This window comes from Aspergillus pseudodeflectus (assembly GCF_044049435.1).
Source record: "Aspergillus pseudodeflectus strain CBS 756.74 chromosome Unknown BJX68scaffold_78, whole genome shotgun sequence".
Classification (NCBI taxonomy): Eukaryota; Fungi; Ascomycota; class Eurotiomycetes; order Eurotiales; family Aspergillaceae; genus Aspergillus; species Aspergillus pseudodeflectus.
In genome coordinates, this window is record NW_027263854.1 from 78345 (window position 1) to 95805 (window position 17461).

Here is a 17461-nt window from a genome sequence, read left to right on the forward strand (position 1 = left end):
CGTTTCTGAGTAGTTCCATCATGCTTTCCGAACAATTCTAGAGATCGAGAGTTCGCTCGCTAGCTATATTCTATGAATGTTTGATAAAGATGGGTCTCATATAGCAACCACTGGTGAGGATTGGAGGGATGGCGCGTGGTTTCCGCTGGTCGATATCGAAATGGCCTACTAATGGTTGGCCTGGGGTATCGCTAGCTACTCGTCCTGGGCGGGATCCCATCACATGCCACATATACGCTGGTTTCCTCTCCAACTTTGGCTTGGTGAGTTGCTCTCCTGGAGGAGACGTGAGGATGATTGGCACACGATGGACGTGGGTTTCGAGCTCATGGGTTTTGCGCCTCTGACCATATCCCATACATGCTACATCCAGCAACGGCACCAATCCGAGAATCGCGATCCAAACGCCCCGAAATGGATTCAACAAGCTGCCCGACATCATGCACACAGACCCTGATCTTCGAGGATTTACTCGCCCTCCCAAGATCCCAGTGTACCAAGTTGAGATGCCATCCGTGCGATGTTCGATCGCGATGAGGATTTTCGATCACATCCTACATCCGGGTATCTCACTGTCCCAGCGCTTATTCCAGCGACTAAGCAACGCCCTATTATTTGCGTCCACGCCAATGGCTTCCCGACGAACATTGTATTTTCATTTTCGAGTATACATCTGGTTTTGGACCGATCTAGAGCAGGGACGGTTCTTGAGGCTTTAGCTGAAACCTGTCGGGTTGCTGCGGTTGAGTCGGTCGATACGCCCATCACCAAGACTATCGCCGCGACTGCGATCACTCAGAGACAGCAGGTTTTGTTCTGCATCCAAGCACAAACAAGGGTTGGCCAGGAGTTTGGACTGGGTCTGGCCGCCTTTGACTTGAACATCTCGAGCGAGCAATGGGAACAGCATACAGCTGTTCCGCACCCGTCGCAGAAGGCGGAAACTGGTACGCGACTGACCGGAAACCGCCGAATGTAGCTTTTCCCAGCTATAGGCGCGTGAAGTGTTACGCGCTTGATGCCGGGCCTGAATTTGGATACACTGAGGACTTTGGGCGCCGGTTTGCCCGTACCCTTGGGAGGCCTACAATATATATCTTGGAATAAAAAGGATATCACCCGCGATAAGAGCCAACAAAAGCCGCGAAACAGAGAAATTCAGTCAAAAGGAAGGTCGACACGAGGCCCATCGATTATCATCTGACCAACGGGAGTCGTTGGACGAGGAGGAAGGAACGATATGATGCGATGGCACTTGCCTTGCGGCTGGAGGAAATGGGATTATCTTCACCCCAACGTCAACCTGCCATCTCCTCCTTAAATTTTCACTCTCAAGCCTCACCACCTCATCTATTATCACCACTATCTCTATATTAGCTTATCAGCCATCTATTATTTTATCTACATGGCAGCCGAAAGCCTTCGACGACTCTTGTCCCGTAAGGGGCCGAGGTGGACCAAGTGCTGGGTCCACGAGTACGATCTCCCAGCATTTTGCGATGCACGCCATTCCCTTGCCACAATTCTAACTCACATCACCACAGTGCTTGGCCATCAAAGCCCGTAACCATGATCCACTCCGGTGAAGGGGCCACGCGATACGATGTTGATCCCGAACTGATCAGAGGAGCCGCATCGAAGTACATCATTGACAACACTCAGTACGGTTGGAATACGAATCCGCACGGAACCCTCGAGTGGACGGCATTTGATAACCCGACCATCGAGTCCGTTCTTGAGTACCTGGAGAAGTCCTCGTACTCCCGCCATGCACCCAACAGGCCATATCCGCGGGGCACTCCGGCCTCCGGGCAGCGTAGCAGCCCGCAGCAGGGGTCGAGTGACAATAGTGAGACTTGAATAACGCCGCTTCTGAAACAGAGCCCCCAGAGATCGCTAATCAGTAACAGGTGCAATGCCTTCATCGAAGCCTTCTCCTCGCCCGCAGATGAAGCTACCTGTTGGCCCACCGCTCGCAAACTCCTCCCACCTCGCCAACGCCCTCCAGTCAGAGACTCCTGCAAGCTCGTCCGCCTCAGGCTCTGATCCTAAAAACCCACCCTCTGCCGAACGTCCGGTCACCAAAAATCGTCGTACGCCAGAGATCATTGTGCACGCCCGGATTTACAACTTCGCTCGTACCAACGAATTCCCTGCACTTGCCGAATACTCACTGGGCCGCCTCAAGAACAGAGTCGTCTATGAGTTCAGATCAAAGAAGGAAATTTTTCCCGATTTGGATACCGCCGTTCGTCTGATCTATCGCGACTGCCAGAAGTTTGATTCGGTCGACGACCGGGATCCTGCAATGCTCTACGTAACCGAGTTTGCTGTTGAAAATTTCAGGTTACTGGACCGCCAGGCCCTAGGAAACCTATTGAGAGAAGTGGGCCAGTTTGCGGTCGATGTCGCGTGGGGACTCTTGGACGAGGCCGGTGTGCAGGAGCAGAAGGTACGCAGAATAGAGATCATCGCTAGCCGTCGCAGCCCCGTGACGATGATGTTGGAGAGAGTCAAGGGTACATTGATAAAGGCAAAGCAAAGGACGAGGGAGAGGTTCCGCCGCGGACGGCTGTGTGGTGAAATCGAGATTACACCTCTGGCGACTTTTCGAGTCTATCAACATGCATGACCGTCTTGTTGGCTTTAGTGATGGAAGATTATCCATATCCGATAACTAGAAGCTTAGAAAAGTTAGTCTCATTCAGTCGCTATATTTGCTTCTCTCTACTGTGATCGATTCCATGTGCTCTCCTGTCGTCGCCAATGTAACATGGTGCTATGGTAGCGTTTGCACGATTTCTATTAGACCTACCAATCCGTACTTTGTAAACGAGGTGTTCCGTGTGGGGTGTCGCCAGTGCAGCTGTCTACTCTTCAATCGCTGCTTGACCAATTCTAATTCGAGACATGGCCCGCAACCACATAGTTAGTCTGGGTATTGGTCGGGTACTACTTACTTATCCTCGATCAGGATGCCCATCGGCGTGAGATACGCTCAATGATGTGAGTGTGATTGCGGGCGAGGCCACCAAGCATACTAATTAAGGGATAAAGGTCCAGCGTATTGTATATAGCCAATGCAATAAAAGAAAACAAAATATGAACGAACACATCCTGACGCATCCAATCTGTACTAGGGTGGCTAGCCATCGTTTCCTGATCTGCATAAGAAGCTCAAAGTCCCATCATAGTCATATACAGGGCTCGCCCGAGTATATCCTTCGTACCCGGCGGGAAATGCGCAATAGCTGTAGATGGGTTTGTCAGCAGGTTCCAACAAAAGTATCTGTATCGGCCCACAAATCCCACCGCACTCACACTCACTATGTTCAATAAACGCATCCTCCGGTCCATCGAGCTCCAGGTCTGGCATACGAGTCCAGATATCATCCATGTCACAATGCCTCAAATTTCGCAGAATCTTGAAGAAGAACCATAGTCTTTCCACAGGGAAGGACATGAGGAATTCATGGACTTGGACCCGCACAGTGGACCTCTCCGCCTCGGATAGACCTGATTTGTTCAGGGCGCCGTCGAGCTTTGCCTTTAGCATTACGAGGCGACTTGCCTGATCGAGGTCGTACCGGAATTCTTCCACGCTTGAACCTGAGAGACGATTAGGCCTGGGGTTGCGTACGGTAGGTAGTCTCTGAAGTCCGAGGTTTAGATATATGCGTACCTGGCTTCAGAAGGATATACTCTCGGGGTAGGGAGCCAGGTGGTTGTTGACTACGCAGAATTTGGACTCCGACTAGGCGGCCGACGTTGAGTGCCATATGGATGCGCACCCTCGCATCTGCGAAATTGAACGACTTGATCTTGCACGTGGTAGAGTCTCCCAGGGTGCGGAGTATCTGCTCCAAGGTGCGCAAGTACAGACGCCTCCTATCCTCAGGAATGTCGATGACCTGTTTCAGTCCTGGTCTGTCGTCGACAAAGTACCTTTCGATAGCGGCTTGAAGGGCGGTTCGCGAGTGATATACAATCGAGGAAGTCTGATACGCCTCCTCGAGGAAAATATTGTTAATAGTGGAGATATGGGCGGTAGAGAGCTTAAAGCACAGAAACTTGAACTCATCATTCGCGTTAAACGAGGCCGGAGAGTCAATACGTGGACTGTGGTAGATTTTCTTGCACGGTCGAACGGGGAGGTCTTCCAAGACCGATCCTGCCTGGTCCGGGTGTATGTGGGCCGATTTGACTGCTGCTGCGAATAATTGGCGAATCTCTGTATAATTACCGCTGTCTCCTGGATATGGCAATATGCCACTTCTTAGTATAATGATAAGGCGAGGGGCCAGCGGGGCGAAGTTGTGGTACTCCGTATAGACAACCGCCTGCTTCTTCCCGGCCAAGATGTCATGCCGCTCAGAAGAAGGGCCTTCAAATACCCCGAATGCATTTTCGGTGAGAAGGAACTCTTCATCGCCATTTGCGGGTTGGCAGAATGCCATGTAACTGTGCAGGAGGTGGAACTCAAACATCAACGCGTCGTCGGGATAGATCTGCTCCCGCAACGTCCCTCTCCAGTTTCTGTGAGGATCCATCTCAAGATCCAGCATGTGCCGCAAATTGTCAAACCACACGTCCCGTGGCTTCGAGAATCCTTTCGCGTCCATGTACCGTAGCATTCGCGGTCGATCGTCAGAATCGTAGTCCTGGGCGTCATCATGGTTATACCGCTCAAACATCCCGCCATTCCGATACTTCATGAGAAAGAGGAACTTGCGAAGAGTGTCGACTTCAGGACGTTTTAAACTAAGGACAGGTGTACGTGCAAATGTTTCAGCGGCTTTGTTAATTATATCACTGGCTTTGCTTTCGAGTCGCGACAGCTTCTCTTCCAGGTGATATGGGTTTTCGTCGAAGCCGGGGTCTCGGTACATGTCGACGAGAGCAAACTCCGTTGACACCGGGCGCTGGGTCAGGATTGAGCTCTCCACATCGATCTTATTGACGAGGAAGTCGCGACCGCGAGGCTTTCGTTTGGACGAAGCAGCTGGCCATGCGGGGGGCTGGTCCGCCGGAGCGAACTTTCTCAGTATAAACCGAGGGATGAAGTGGTGCTTTTGTTCCTTGGGGGATGTCATCTCTCGTGCAGGACTTTTGTGCTCCAAAGGAAGAGTCGGGAGACTGTTTACTCGGGGGCAGCGTGGATTTCTGCCAGATATATTGCCCCCCTTGTTTTCCATTTCCTTCACGCGGGCAGTCAGCCTCACCAACACCAACAGAGGGATTGGCTCGTAGCTAGCCAACAATACACCACCCTCTGTCCCGAGTCCAAAAGGATTGGTTGGGACAACTCGGATCCTGGGCGATCCCTGGTCTTCTCGGCGGCTAATGGACGCACACTCACTACGCCGTACTCGTGCCAGCGCATCGTATTAGCTCCTCTCACACTCAGACACTTGACCGGGAGCTAGTCAGATATATCGCACACAGACCATCCTACCCAAGACGACGACTCGCAGAACTGCGTTGGATCCTTTCTGCCGGATGAGAGTCAGATAGAAGGCACTCTAAGCAACACAGAAACCTTGAGGGAGCCTTGATCTGGGTTCCTCGGTCTGCACATAACAAACCCCTGACAACCGCAACTTCAAAATTGCACACTGAATTGTCCAGGAATTTCCTTTCACTGCTACGGAAGCACAAGAATGACAGAACAGGAGACAAGGTGGCTATACTGAAGGTGGATCAAAGTCACAATACCGAGGGAACCTCTCTCCACGACTAAAGCGTGGGGACCTGTGACAAGGGATGTTGAAAATAACCACTCCTCAAGCTATAAACTGCCGCATTCATATTTGCAACGCTTAGCGCCGCCGGCATCTCCTCTGTCCTTCTGCGTATCTAGATGAATGCAGTGCACTCATTCTGATTTTACCAGGTATGCCATATTGTCAAATGAGAACAGCAAATTAGGTAGGGGGTTTTGACAGCTACTACCGTATCCCATAAACGTCATCGTATTTTGGACCTAAGGCGCACTTGATCAATCGAAACAGTTTTGACCGAAAGCATTGGTATCGGCAGCTGAAGCCCCGCCTATAGTGGCTCTGCTTGAAGATGCAGATAATAGGGCATTGTGATCAAAGGCCAGCGCCGTGTGGGATTATTAAAAGAGGACCTATTCGCCATCGAGACGATGAAAGGCAAGGACTTGTATGACGAACGGACCCAGGAAGGCGAACCAGTGTGGACGGAACGTCCGGGATTTCATAATCCCTATCCTGGAACGAGCTTAGGCTGTTGGTGGATTTAGTGTGTAATTTGTGTGTAGGGCAACGCAGAGGTATGTATATTGATAGTCACTATCTCTTGGATGTTAACGCTAGTATATAAGGCTATATCATCCTTCGCAGAGCCAAAAAATCTTACCCATTCACTAGTAGTGTCCCAACGGATCCCCAGCCCGGTATCTGGTCAGTAATGCCGTAGAAGTTGGCCTTGGGACCTCTTGATTTCATCAACTCCACGACCCACTCAAATGGAAAGCTTCTCAGCAGAGTATCGTCAGTAGCATCGGTGTGGAGATAATCCGCAGCCAGCTCATTCAGTTCATCCCAGTAAATCACACGCTCCCAGGGACGCGCCAGAATATGAAATAGTCGGTCCCCAGTCTCTGCAAGTCGCCTAGTTTCCCATTCCTCCTGCTGAGCTTTGGCGGGCAAGCGAATCTTGCCCGACCATAAGAGGCCAATGAGAAAAGCAGATTTCTCCCATGTGAGCCATGAGAGGGATGCGTTGGCAACGCCAACAAATGCGATTGTATCAGGGTTATAGATATCGAAAATGTGCTGATACAAACCAGGTATGCGATACCCTGCAACAGGGGGGGGACGGATCTTGGATGATAAGAATGGGTAAGTGTAGAAATAGCCCGTTGCAAAGACCACCGTGTCGATGTCCGTGAGGACCCTCCCGTCGGTCAGATGGACGGTATCCTCAGTGAAATGAGATATAGTAGCCACCACCTCGACGCCTGGACGAGAGAAAACCGTCGGGAATCGGGGATGGGGCGTTCTCTGAGATACATACACAGTGCCCCTGGCGTAAGGAAGAGATTGCAAGCAGACATCAATCGCGCTCTCGCTAGTACCAACGATGAGGATTTTCTACCCATAGAGTCATCAGTGACCATCACGGCGAATAATACCATGTTGACTGGCAAGGGAAAACATACTTGATCTCTAAAGTCTTCCCCGGACCTCCAGGTCACAGTATGGCGCAAATTGCGGGACCATAGCGACAGACCCGGTATATCTGGCACTCTTGGGACTGAGTTATGCCCATTTGCGACAATCAAATGATCAAACACTTCCTCTGACCACGTATCTGTGCCGTCTGGATTCTCGTGTCGGAGAACCAATTGCAGCCGTCCATTCGAAAGTTTTTCCACATCCTCGACGGTTGTATGATACCGGATGAGATGATCAAACTGATGTGCCTTCAGCGAGACGGCCGCAGATACTTCCGCCCCACTTAGAAACGGACTCTCAGCATTCTTGGGGGTGGGAAGTTCAAATACACTCCCTCCTCCCATAACCATGGACGGAATATTGGCTTGGAGGTTGGAGTATAATGGAGTGGTATGGAATCGTTCCTGCACGGAGCGTCGAAGCGTCAAGGGTAAAGAGCCTTCTGGCTTCGGTACTGGTGGATTAATTACTGCATCGTCAGTTGCAGGAAATTGGGGAACCGCAGTTGAGACCCTGTCATATACCCAAGAACCACCGGGCACTCCTCGGCGTTCGTAGAGCTGAATATCAAACCCACCAACACGCTGCAGGGCCGCGGCGGAAACGATGCCGCTGATTCCAGCTCCAATTACGGCCACCCTTTTTGTCTTCTTCGGTTCCTTCTGGGGATGGCCAACGAGAGTGCCCTCAGAAGCAGACGCGGAGATATCCGTTGCCTCAGAGATCCTAACTTGTGTCGACCTGTAGGTAGGATACGTCGTATAGCCTTCTGCACCATGCGTGTAGAAAGTACTCCGATCGTATGGGGTCAAGGGGTATCCGAACTGTAGGCGTTCCACCAGATCCGGGTTCGAAATGAATCGTCGTCCAAATGACACCGCATCCGCTAGATCTTGCTCAACTGTGAGAATCCCAGCCACAGCAGTATACCCACCGTTCCCCACCAAAACCGTTGGTGTGAGGGCAGGATTTTCAGGAAGGGTTTCTCGAAGTAACCGTCGAAATGGGCGCAAAGAGAGGTCGTCTTGCTCGATGCCTTTATCGAGCAGTCGCCTAAGGTTGGCTTCAACATCAAGATTTCGAGACACGCGAGCCTCTCCAACATGGAGATAAGCAATGCCACGGAGGGCCAGGTGGCGGCTAAGATGTAGTATTTGCTCCAGCGGTTGAGAACCATCGGTCTCGTGGAAGCTAGACTCGCATCAGTGATTATGCTGCTTTCAGGATCAGGGTGAGGGTGACTTGGGCAATTGACTGACTTGGAAAATGGGCTTACGCGCACACCAATGCGTTGGTAACCAACCACTTCCGCAACAGCGTCCACGACTTCTAGCACAAAGCGGGATCTGTTCTCAACACTGCCGCCATATTCATCGGTACGTTGATTGATATTGTCATGCAGAAATTGGTCAAGTAAAAACCCATTCCCCGCCAAGACCTATCGTCATGAAACATTAAGAAAGTTAGTACACCATGCGGAGAGATCATCAAAGTCAACGCTTCATAAATCCGTTACCTCAATGCCATCTGCACCAGCATCCACAGAGCTTTGGGCCGTTCTTTTATAGTCATCTCGAATACGATGGATTTCTTCGACCGTTAGAGGATGAGGCTCACCAAAAGGCTCTCCAGAGTGTGTATTGATCCCAGACTCTGCAACAGCCGATGCCGACACCCCACGGTATGAGTATGGAGGTGGGTATGGCAAACCTGCCCGGTCTCGCGCCAGCTTCACAAGGGCCGGCGAGGTACACCGACCAACATGGAAGAGCTGTTGGAACCAGTATCCAGACTTCTCGTGCACGGCACGGATGGTCCGAGAAAGCGCCTGCTGCTGCTCTGGGGTGTCCAAACCCGCCGCCCAGGGCCAGGCTGCCCATTCTGCCCCCACGCCAGTTGCCTGCGATATGATTAGACTGCCAGGAGTCGTGCGTTGGCTGAAGTACTTGGCAGCCAGCGGACTTTCCATTGAATTGGCACTGCGGGATCGACCAAGCGCGGCGTGGATGACACGATGTTGAAGGGTCAAATCACCGACGCGCAGAGGGCTGAAGATCCGGGCTTGTGCTCGGTCAACATCAGGAGGAAGCTGGACATCATCCTCGTCGGCAACATCTGTAAACCCCGAGGTTGGACCCCGCGCATTGGCCTGGGCTACCAACCCAGCAATATCCCCCATCGCTGCTTGCGGATAAAGAGATACAGGACGATGAAATATGGATATGGCCAGGAACAATGAAAGTAGGCGTTTCAATCGATCGTACCCGGCTGAAGGACAGTATTTAGCATTGGCTGTTGATATTCACTTGCTTCACGACCCGGCGGTTTCGGGCTTTCTATCGTAGATGATGACATGGCCCCTCTATTTGGCGATTCATTGACAACATCGGAGCTATAATTACATGACGCTCAGTATAAATCGGTTTGTTGGCCAAACCTAATCTCGCTTTTACTGGGATTGGTGAAGTGGGTCCATGATTAGTGAACTGGCCGACGGGAAGTATTATAAAATGAGCCGAGCATAAATTAAGCGCACACGAGCATTGACCAATCTATTGGTCAATCCTAATCTAGCTTGAACATTGTGATCGCGCCCAGAGGTGAAGGATTGTAGAAAGAACCCAGAATACTCGGGAAAGTGCTGTGGAAAATAGTGATGCCATATTCTCCAAATATTTATCATTTTTGAAGAGAGCTTTCTCTTGCCAGCCATTGCACGCTGGCAGATAGCCACTCGAGGAGTGCTGTTCCTGGCCGTGAAGAAAAATATCACCATAGGCTAGTTTATGATGTCTTTATCTTCATGGTATTCCGAATTTTAAATTAATCCTCAAAACCCTATTTATATCAGGCGTATCTCCTGTTGATAAATCTGGCCGTCAATAGTTGTAGAACACTGCGCAGTGTATCGACCAGGCGTCGATTGGAACAAGCCATGTCGGAAATCGAGAAAGGAACACTGGGCCCCAAAGAGCCAACGCACATTGTTGATGATAAGCCTCCATCAGATGAAGGCAGTGAAGACGAACAGCGAAAAGATGTGGCGTTCTCTGTGTATCTTCAAGCACGCGAGCAGACAATTTCGCTTGAGGAGGGCAATCGTGTCCGGAGAAAAATCGACCTCCATCTCATGCCGTACGTGTTAACATTCCGCGAGGCGTTTTCCTTTTTTTTTTTTTACTTGCTAACGTCTTCAGCCTGATGATGGTCACTGGATTTCTACAATACCTTGACAAAAGTTCCATGAGTTATGCGGTTCTTTATAATCTAGAAAAAGATCTGAACATGACAGGCTCCCAATACTCTTGGGCGAGTTCATTATTCTTCTTCGGACTTCTGGCTTGGTCATATCCATCTTTACTCTTGCTACAGCGTTTTCCAGTGGGAAAATACTTTGCATGCCAGGTTTTAGCTTGGGGAGTGATCTCCTTCCTGATGGCAACGGCCTCCAACTTTGCAGGACTTGCTGCTCTTCGTTTCCTCCTGGGGGCAGCCGAATCGGTTCAAATGCCAGGCTTTGTGTACGTATAACAGCCAACTCAACATCTCCCACCCGAAAGAGAATGAAAGCACCGAAGAAAGAAAAAAATTCTCTCTACTTATTACCAGCCATGGATTTATGTGAGAATATGAGCTAACTCTCAGAAAAGCATTATCACAAGCATGTACTACACGCGCGAGGAGCAGCCATTTCGCCTCATCTTCTGGTACGCGACCAACGGAATTGCGATTATAGCTGGAGGCCTGTTTGCCTACGGCATAGGGAATATCAATGGCACAATACCTTTATGGAAATACCCTTTCATCATCTGTGGTGCTTTGTCCACGTGCTGGTCGATTGTCCTCTTCTTGGCCTTGCCCTCGAACCCAGCTACTGCCTGGTTCCTGACCCCGGAGGAACGAGCAATTGCCATTAGCCGTGTCAAGTCAAACCAAACTGGGATTGAAAATAAGACCTTCCGAAAGGAACAAGCAATCGAGGCTTTGTTGGACCCTAAGGTTATTCTGAGTGGATTGGCTAATGGTGCTGGCAATATTCTTTCCGGTATCACCCTCGTACGTTTGAATGCTTTCCTGTTACTCCGATTCGAATCCCCAAACAACACACTAACCAAAAAATTTAGTTTGGCGGCTTGGTCATCCGCGGCTTTGGCTTCACCACATTGCAGACCACTCTATTACAATGTCCAACAGGTCTTATTGAAATTATTGCTCTGGTCGTTTTCACCGCGGGAGCAACATATATTCCGAATTCTCGAGTCGTACTATCTATTATCGCCACTACCATCGCTCTCGCAGGCACGGTTATGTTGTATGCAGTCTCTCTCGAACATCGATGGGCGTTAGTTGCAGGGTAAGATACAAAATCCCCAAGTTCACTTGTATACAAGGTAAGAAAGCTGACGCTGGGGTTCTTCAATACAGCTTGTGGATTATGGGAGGCTTCATGCCAGCCTCCTTTATTCTTGGGATGGGAGTTACCGCAAGTAATATCGCGGGTCACACAAAGAAGGTAACTGCCCACGGAATTATTTTCATGTTCTACGCTACTGGTAGTAAGTATCTCTAGTCCCTTGTTTTGCCACCGACTTATATATCTGGACGGATGGTTTTTGTTGACTCTTCCTTCCTCTCGCGTGAGCACAGGCATCGTTGGTCCTCAGCTTTACACCTCCGCTCCTTATGTCCAGGGGCGACGGGCGAATGTAGTCGCCATGGTGATCTGCCTGGCCTTGGGCATTCTCCAACTGATTTATCTGATTTATGAAAACCGCAAGAGACGGCGGTTCCTTGAGCTTCATCCCGAGCTCCAAGAATCAGACTTCCTTTTCCGAGACCTCACGGACAAGGAGAACCCTTTTTGTACCAACAAAATCTAAAGGGAATGGTTAGTTATTACTGAGTGTCACTCTACAAAGGAAATTCTTCTCGGCCCCTGGGCGTTGTATTCGATTATAGAGCCAGGATGAAATAGTCCATACCGAGTGCAGTCACAGCGAGCCCTAGGAAGATAGGAAGGCATACAATATCACAAATCATCTGTTTTACATCATAGTTTTGCCCGAAGTATATATATACAATTATAGTTATGCAGAATGGGCGTGAATATGGGACACCTAGACTAGTAAATTCGGGGGCCGGCTTTAATGTCTGGCGAGCCCGGATCACGACCAGAAGATGATTTGTAAAGGGCGCGGAAATACAAGGTAGGATTTAATCGATCATCCATATCCTTGTATCTCTGTTTCTATATTAACTTGAAGTCTATCTTGGGAAGTGGTGTGGGTTCTTCTACCTTTGGACAAATTTGCTTAGTAAGTGTTAATCGCTCAATGGCGAGCCTTGTATGTTCTTTTAAACACATTTTTTTCAAGATCTAGAGATTCATGCGACTAAGTAGTAAGTCATGGAGAGTCTTGAAGTTATTTATTATAAACGTCCTTAGCCTTTAAGAGGTTTGCAAATAGTGCAAAAGGTAGTATTAAGGTTGCACTATATCTAGAGACACCTAGCACCTTCCTAATCAGTATATCTTACAAAGTACTGCCCTGTACCTAGAGACAACTACCCTGTACCTGGATACCTCTACATCGTGGTAGTATGATCAGCACAGGCTAAAGACTGCCGACTAGCGTCCACGCCATGTACAGGATCCTTATATTTCAGAACAGCTCCCTATCGCTCACCCACCAGTTTCCGCTTTCCTTCATTAATTGGCTTTACTACAGATATCTTGTGATTATCACTTTTGGGTCTTCTAATCCTGTTATTTATCTACGTTGCTGTGGCCCTATTAGTGCACGACCCCTTGAACTATTCCAGCTTCAAGGATGTGGTCCTCCCATGAGAAGAAAAGATATATATAGTAAGAGATTTTCGAATATCGGAATTTCATAGTCTGGTATTGCTTATGTCGCGACTATGTGCCAGGAGGGGCTCAGACTGGTAATAACAGCACGGCTTACTAGGTACTTGTTCCCTGAAGTAGGAATTTACGGGTCATCGCTTTACATATACAATACAATATTCTAAAAACAACGACCTACCTACCAGAATACTCCTAAGTAACGATTCATTGTAACTGCACTGGGCTGGCCATATCGTCTTCGCGCTCGCATCGTGTGTCGCATTGGGGAAATCAAACAATCAGCTGCATGGGCTCATCCAAGTATATCTAGATCCGTTCCTGTATGTCCATCATATAAATCAATCACATCTACTACTGTCGCGTCAACCCTACTATCTCCTCAATACCTAAAGGTAAGCCTGTCGTCTAACTACTTCGCCTCCCCATCGGCTCAAAGGGGAAGACGCCAGCTACAATCGCCATGACGATGTAGAGTGCTGCGCAGATATATAGCGGTACCGAGGTTGAGGTCTGGTTTTGTCAGCGCGCATCCGGTGAAGAAACGAATACGGAGGGAGCGAAAGAGCGGGAGGGATGGAATGAAGGCGAAAAGGGAGCAACTTACATCCGCCTCGCGACCGACAATCGCGCTGACAATTCCCATGATCCGATTCAGGCCTATCGCGATGCCGTTTCCTGTGCCGCGGTGCGCGGAGGGGAGGACCTGTCCACCCGCAACATTAGCTCCACATTCATTCGCAATCTCGTCTCAAATGGGGATATGGGGATACATACCTCCGGCGTGTACGCGTAAAGTGTTCCATAATAGATGTTCAAACAGAAATTAATCACACACGTAAACGCGACATTCTGATCGGCGGTCCGCACAGCCGTATAGCTGAAGAAAAACACCATGGTAACCAGGGCGCCGATGATCATCGTCCCCCGGCGACCCCAAAACCATCTCGACCGACACATGAACCCCGCGAGTATCGGTCCAAAGATCCCACACATGTTTGTGATTGCGTAGTTGCGCCACGTGATGTACGAGCTATCTTCGCCGAATTGCGCGCCGCGGGACGCGAGGTATTGTGGGAGGAAGACGTTGAACAGCGGATAGGCGAGGCCGATGAGAAGCCAGGAGAACCAGATTAGGGATGTGGAGAGGCCCATTTTGCGGGTTGCGTAGAGACCGCGGAGGTGGAAGGTTAGTTCGCGCAATGAGATGATCTTCCAGGATTTCTTGGAACTGGATGTGCCGCTGTTTCGGGTGCGCGTTACGCCGCAGGCGGATAGACGCTCGACGGTCAGACTGCAGGGGCGGTTATACTTCCTTGCGATATTCTGCAGGACCGAGACGACTTTCTCGTCCTTGCCCTCCGAGACAAGGAACTTGGGTGTTTCCTCCAGCCGCACGACGGTGACGCGCAGGATCGAGAGGACGAAGACGAATGCGCCCGAGGTGTACCAGACGTACCGCCAGCCCTGGTTGTTGTCGCGCGTGCACGAGGCAGCGTCCGCGCACGAGTAGTTGGGCATAAATGCCCAGGCGAAGAGACCTGCGACGAGTTGGCCGACACCTGTCTCAATTAATATGTTAAGATAGGGAAGGGCGAGAGGGGTTGTTTACCCCACCAGGCCGCCATGAGCGTCACCAGCCACGAGTGCGTGCTGGGAAGGTACTCGAGGAAGACGGCCGTATCCAGCACGAGGTTTCCTCCCGCGCCGAACGCGCTCAGACACGTGAATAGACCGAGAACGATCCAATTCGGCGATGCGCCTGCGACAATGGTGAACACGGAGGAGATGAAGAGCGAAACGTTGAACGCGAAGCGACGACCGATGACATCCGCCGAGAATCCCCAAAAGAGTGCGCCGACTAGCATACCCACGTACACGGCAATGGTGAGACCGGTGTCGAAGCTGGGTCGGAACTCGAGGACGGCTTGCGTCGAGACGATGGATTGGAGGAGGAGGATGAGCGAGTCAACGGCGTACCCGAAGCCATTGAGACAGAAGAGCTTCCACTGGTGCGGGGTGAAGCCGATCTCGTCGATTGCCTGCAGAAGAAGATGGTTAGTAGCCGTGCAAAGGGCAGTCGCGCCTCTGTCGCGAGGATGTACCGGGCCGATTGAATCAATTGCTCAATCCTGCCGCTTGTCACGCACGTCGTTCACCAGAGCCATCTTCGCGGTCAGCACCGCGTCTAGCTTCTCTCCTCCGAGCAAGTCGCTGTCGCCGACGTGGACAGAGCGGTTTTCTGAGACCGATGGCGCATCTTTATTCTTGTCGTGGTCTGCTGCAGCGCGGGCAGCGGCAGCTTGTTCAACGTCCATTTTTCAACTCGCACTCGAAGAAACCGCGGGAAAACCACGAAAAAAAAAGACAGGGGTATTCGGTATCTCCCGAGCACCTCGAGCTCTGCCAGGGTATTTAAGGGACGAGGCACGACTGAAACACACTGGCACCAGTGCATCCCGTTGCAACGCGGGGCCACGATCGAGATATGGATCGGGCAGTGGATTGGACGGCGCGGCCCCACCCCCGGCAAAGACCAGCCACTGACCTCACACAACGCTGGAGGTGGGCACGCGCTGGATTCCGGTGGGCTGCCATTCGCTCCGACCCAGGCAGCTGGGCCAATCATTTCCCCTCGTGGCGCGGTCCTTTCAAGGGAGATGACGATCTCTGTGCAACGTGCTGACTTGCAGGTGCTGCAGAAGTGAGGGACTCGACAAGCACCACGAAATCGAACATGTGCTGGGACTGATCTCAGCGTAACACCCGGCATGATGCGTATTATTCGCGGGCTTCAAATTGCCCTCCCTCTCAAGAAGTTTGAGGAACGAGTGGCCCTCAACCTGGAAGTTCCAGGGCAGAAACCCAGTTCCTGGAACCAGATCGCTTCAACTTAGCCCCTTGGCGAACTTGGCACACGTCTTGCCGAGGATATGGCCTTGTCTTCCCCGAGAGTTCGAAGTCAAGGCTTCACGTAGATAAATTCGAAGAGAGAGCTGAAGGAAAGAAGGGAAACATATTATTACCTGTTGCCGTAGCGAAGTTGATCTTGAACGAGATTCGAAGCGAGATGGGGGCTTTTATTGACGTTAGCGAGCACCCTTCGCTTCTTCCCTAAGAATAATGTGTACCATTAGGGGTGGCCCAAAGGCCACTAGGCACTAGCCACTGTATAAGTACCCTATCTCGCTCCGAACCTGTAGATCGCAAATATCCAAAAGCCATCTTACTAAAATCACCATAGCGTCGACGGGGGTTAAAATGAGGGTCAGCCCGAGGTCGATGAAGTCATTATATATCATCGCGAATCCGGTGGCATTCCCAGCCAACATCGCTTCAGGAGCCGTTGCCAATGTTGATTGTTTCCGGAGAGTATTGCACTAGAGTCAACGAGTGTTGTACCCGAGATCACAGGCTCCTCGCGGAGGCCTTCGACTGAGGTTGTAAATATCCTTTTCGAGGTCCTTGGCGTTTGTTCGGCGAGATCGTGGTGTGGAGGTTTGGCGCATTCAATGAGAATGTTGAATAACGTCCTGTCCGCGTGCGCCTAGGCTTCGATTTCACTATAACTTGTCAGAATACTCCCACTCCGGATGCGGAGAAACCAGTGTGCCACGATCCGCAAAACCCCGTCCGCCAAAGTTGAATATAGACCCCTTCTTCGGCTGCGGCTCCGTCGCTGCTGGCACTCGCAGGAGTTGGAGATCGAGGGTTGCATCGGACTCTGGCTCCGTCTAGTCAAGAGGGGCTGTGACGCGTGAAAGCCGATGCGGAGGCACCGATGAGCAGCTAGGCCTGCAACACGATCAATTTCCAGCTCATGGTGATCACTGATTATTTCTAAGGGTCTTGCGGCTGACGAGGTTGAATACCATATCTAGCCGCGCCGACAGTTGTTTATATCGCCATGCAACGACGAACTCGGATGCCATATTCCCCACCTCAGCCGAATGTTCTGTCGGTCGGGCTGCGGACAAAGGACGGATACGTGGACGCATATCGGCTCATCTGCTCGAACAAGAATTGCTATGCGCTCACTCTTCTTGGCAGTCGGTTCTTGTCTCCATTATTCAGCATCGTCGCTGTTCAGCCCTACCGGCCGATTACCCTAACAAGCTGGATGGTGCGCTGTTCCGACTCAGCTCGCAGCACAACCTCAACCTCTCAGCACCCGTCGTCGTGGCATAGCGACTGTCGTTTATTCGCGAAAGATGGGGTTCGCCCACTAAGTAATCTCCAATAAGTTGATTGATTTATCCTTGCGAGGGGGGTGAAGTTCGAACTCCCTATATTCAATGTTGATCTCGGCGGAGGCGTCGGCGGACGAGATCGCGCTCCGATGTCCGTCTTTGTGCCATTCACTACGATTGACAGCGATTATTAATTTCCT

The 17461-nt window shown here is 50.8% G+C and overlaps 5 protein-coding genes across 5 annotated transcripts; 2 read left to right on the top strand and 3 right to left on the bottom strand.

Annotated features, from left to right (window-relative positions):
* Positions 1-520: 520 nt before the first annotated feature.
* Positions 521-2583, top strand: BJX68DRAFT_272321 (uncharacterized protein; the record flags this gene model as incomplete). Its single annotated transcript, XM_071047177.1, has 4 exons — positions 521-975; positions 1545-1849; positions 1911-2452; positions 2488-2583. The coding sequence occupies 4 exons, from the start codon at positions 521-523 to the stop codon at positions 2581-2583; spliced, it is 1398 nt and encodes a 465-aa protein (XP_070893341.1).
* A 594-nt stretch (positions 2584-3177) lies between these two features.
* Positions 3178-5093, bottom strand: BJX68DRAFT_259011 (DUF4238 domain-containing protein; the record flags this gene model as incomplete). The annotated part of the gene is made up of 3 exons (XM_071043630.1): positions 3178-3251; positions 3328-3609; positions 3683-5093. The coding sequence occupies 3 exons, from the start codon at positions 5091-5093 to the stop codon at positions 3178-3180; spliced, it is 1767 nt and encodes a 588-aa protein (XP_070893342.1).
* A 1287-nt stretch (positions 5094-6380) lies between these two features.
* BJX68DRAFT_272323 (uncharacterized protein) lies at positions 6381-9384 on the bottom strand (the record flags this gene model as incomplete). Its single annotated transcript, XM_071047178.1, has 4 exons — positions 6381-7121; positions 7190-8396; positions 8465-8643; positions 8722-9384. The coding sequence occupies 4 exons, from the start codon at positions 9382-9384 to the stop codon at positions 6381-6383; spliced, it is 2790 nt and encodes a 929-aa protein (XP_070893343.1).
* A 756-nt stretch (positions 9385-10140) lies between these two features.
* On the top strand, positions 10141-12085 carry BJX68DRAFT_272324 (major facilitator superfamily domain-containing protein; the record flags this gene model as incomplete). Its single annotated transcript, XM_071047179.1, has 6 exons — positions 10141-10340; positions 10403-10726; positions 10856-11261; positions 11330-11559; positions 11631-11761; positions 11853-12085. The coding sequence occupies 6 exons, from the start codon at positions 10141-10143 to the stop codon at positions 12083-12085; spliced, it is 1524 nt and encodes a 507-aa protein (XP_070893344.1).
* Positions 12086-13320: 1235 nt separating this feature from the next.
* Positions 13321-15409, bottom strand: BJX68DRAFT_279507 (MFS transporter). Its single transcript, XM_071048747.1, has 5 exons — positions 15222-15409; positions 14684-15113; positions 13849-14633; positions 13679-13777; positions 13321-13584 (listed from the first exon to the last, which is right to left on the bottom strand). Exons 1-5 carry the CDS (start codon positions 15387-15389, stop codon positions 13480-13482), a joined length of 1587 nt encoding a protein of 528 aa, XP_070893345.1. The 5' UTR covers positions 15390-15409; the 3' UTR covers positions 13321-13479.
* Between the last annotated feature and the right edge of the window lie 2052 nt (positions 15410-17461).

Coding starts and splice junctions, on each gene's coding strand:
- BJX68DRAFT_279507 (XM_071048747.1), bottom strand. CDS start 15,389: ATGGACGTTGAACAAGCTGCCGCTGCCCGCGCTGCAGCAGACCACGAC. Junction 14,634..14,683: donor GCTCATGGCGGCCTGGTGGG/GTAAACAACCCC, acceptor TAATTGAGACAG/GTGTCGGCCAACTCGTCGCA. Junction 13,585..13,678: donor TTGTCGGTCGCGAGGCGGAT/GTAAGTTGCTCC, acceptor TGACAAAACCAG/ACCTCAACCTCGGTACCGCT.